The following is a 1739-nucleotide window of genomic DNA, read 5'->3' on the forward strand; positions in this document are numbered from 1 at the left end:
GACCAAGGTTATGTCTTCTTGATCTATTGTGCTTTAATCAGTATCTTACATGCTCTTGATGGCTTTGCTTTATATGGCTCTCTTCTATCATAAAGAAATATCCAATTAATCGTATTTTGAAATTAAGATGAAATAATTTAAAATTAGTTTGAGTTCTTCTCCTACCATTTTACATTAATGAGCATTATGGACTGCTATTACTCATGGGAGGGAGGGGAATGGAAGAAAGAACTTACCTAAAAATCTGTGTAAGGTCACCATGTCTAACTTGAAGTGGTGAATGAGCCCATGTGCATTGAAGAGGTGGCACAGCAGTGTTACCAAGCTGTTTCCTGAAGGAAAACAATTATTTTCATTAATTCATTTTCATCATCATCATTAAAGTATCAAGATTGGAAGTAAGACTCAATGTTTCTATAATGAAGATCTTCAGATGCATTGGTTTCCCCCTTTGGATTTAAATTCCGCTGTAGAGGATATTACAATTATTATCCTTATCTGACTCTAGATCTTCTCCTTTTTTGTGTAAACAAAATTAACTCAGACATTCTCCCTCCACTGAAGAGTTACAATGACTTTGACTATGGAAGTGTTAGGGTTATACACCCACTCCTCATTTATCAACAGAGTTAGGTTCTAAAGACCAGGCCGTTAGGTGAAAATGGAAGAAGATAACCTTTCACAAAACAGAGGATGGCTACATCACTATATAACTGTCAAACTCCTGAGAATCATAGTCCAGCAAACTCAATGCAGAACCTTATCCAGTCGGCATTTCTCTTGCCTTACCTGTGGCATTTGTTACTGCCCTACACGTTACTAATATGCACAATTGGATACTAGGTTCCTTATTATTGTTAAAAATGTGAACTGTCAGATAATGAGATGGCCAGCAAATAAAGATCAAATGAATACTGTCAACTCAATGCCAACTGACAGCAACCCTACAGGATAGAGCAGAACTGTCTGCTAGGGTTTCTAAGGCTGTTGATCTTTATAGAAGCAGCTGCTGCACCTTTCTTCCATAGAATGACTGGTTTGAATCTCTGACCTTTTGACTAGCCACGGAGCACTTACTGTGATACCAGAGTTCCTAAGTGAGGGGCAGGTATGTGTGAGTGTGCATATATATCTGGATATGTACCCACACATGCATATGCCCAAGTGCCAACATATACATAGAGCAAAAGCATCTTGATATTGACTGGAAATGTTCCTTAAGTAATTTTTAATAATTTCTTACACTTATAAGGATGCCAAAGCCATCTTGTTGCTTAATATTTATAGCCTATTCTTCTTATAAAAAATAACTTACATAGAGACTTAACTATAAAATATTTTGTAGTCAAGCTTACAGATAGGTAAAACTGAAGCCACAATAACTTGAAACATTCAACAAATGCTGTCTATTTAAGCTAAATGATTTTGCACTGAAAAGCATTAGAGAGTTTATGAAGACTTGGAAATGAGCCAAAAAGATGACTGACTGTAATCAATGGAGAGCTAGGTGCTGATTAAGAATCTCTTCCAGGTAACCTGATTCTAAGGGTCCCTACAATGTTCGTTGTCTTTGAACTTCTTCACAAGTCTTAAAATTGTAGACAACTAGGGGAGCTCTGGTGGCCTAGTGGCAAGAAGCTGCACTGCAATCCTAGAGGCTCAAGGTTCAAATCCACCAGATGCTCTGCCGGGGAAGGAGGGGCAATTTCCTCTTGTACCAGTCAGATCTGATTTGACGG

The 1739-nt window shown here is 37.8% G+C and overlaps 1 protein-coding gene across 1 annotated transcript in view; it reads right to left on the reverse strand.

Moving 5' to 3' along the window:
* PDE7B (phosphodiesterase 7B) overlaps positions 1–1739 on the reverse strand; it is a 541867-nt gene that overhangs the window by 56782 nt on the left and 483346 nt on the right. The window contains exon 6 of the mRNA XM_006885008.1: positions 237–332. Within this exon, the coding sequence (XP_006885070.1) occupies positions 237–332 (96 nt within the window). The remainder of the gene's footprint in view (positions 1–236; positions 333–1739) is intronic.

This window comes from Elephantulus edwardii, unplaced genomic scaffold (assembly GCF_000299155.1).
Source record: "Elephantulus edwardii isolate Elephantulus edwardi_28Jun2011 unplaced genomic scaffold, EleEdw1.0 scaffold00039, whole genome shotgun sequence".
Taxonomy (NCBI): Eukaryota; Metazoa; Chordata; class Mammalia; order Macroscelidea; family Macroscelididae; genus Elephantulus; species Elephantulus edwardii.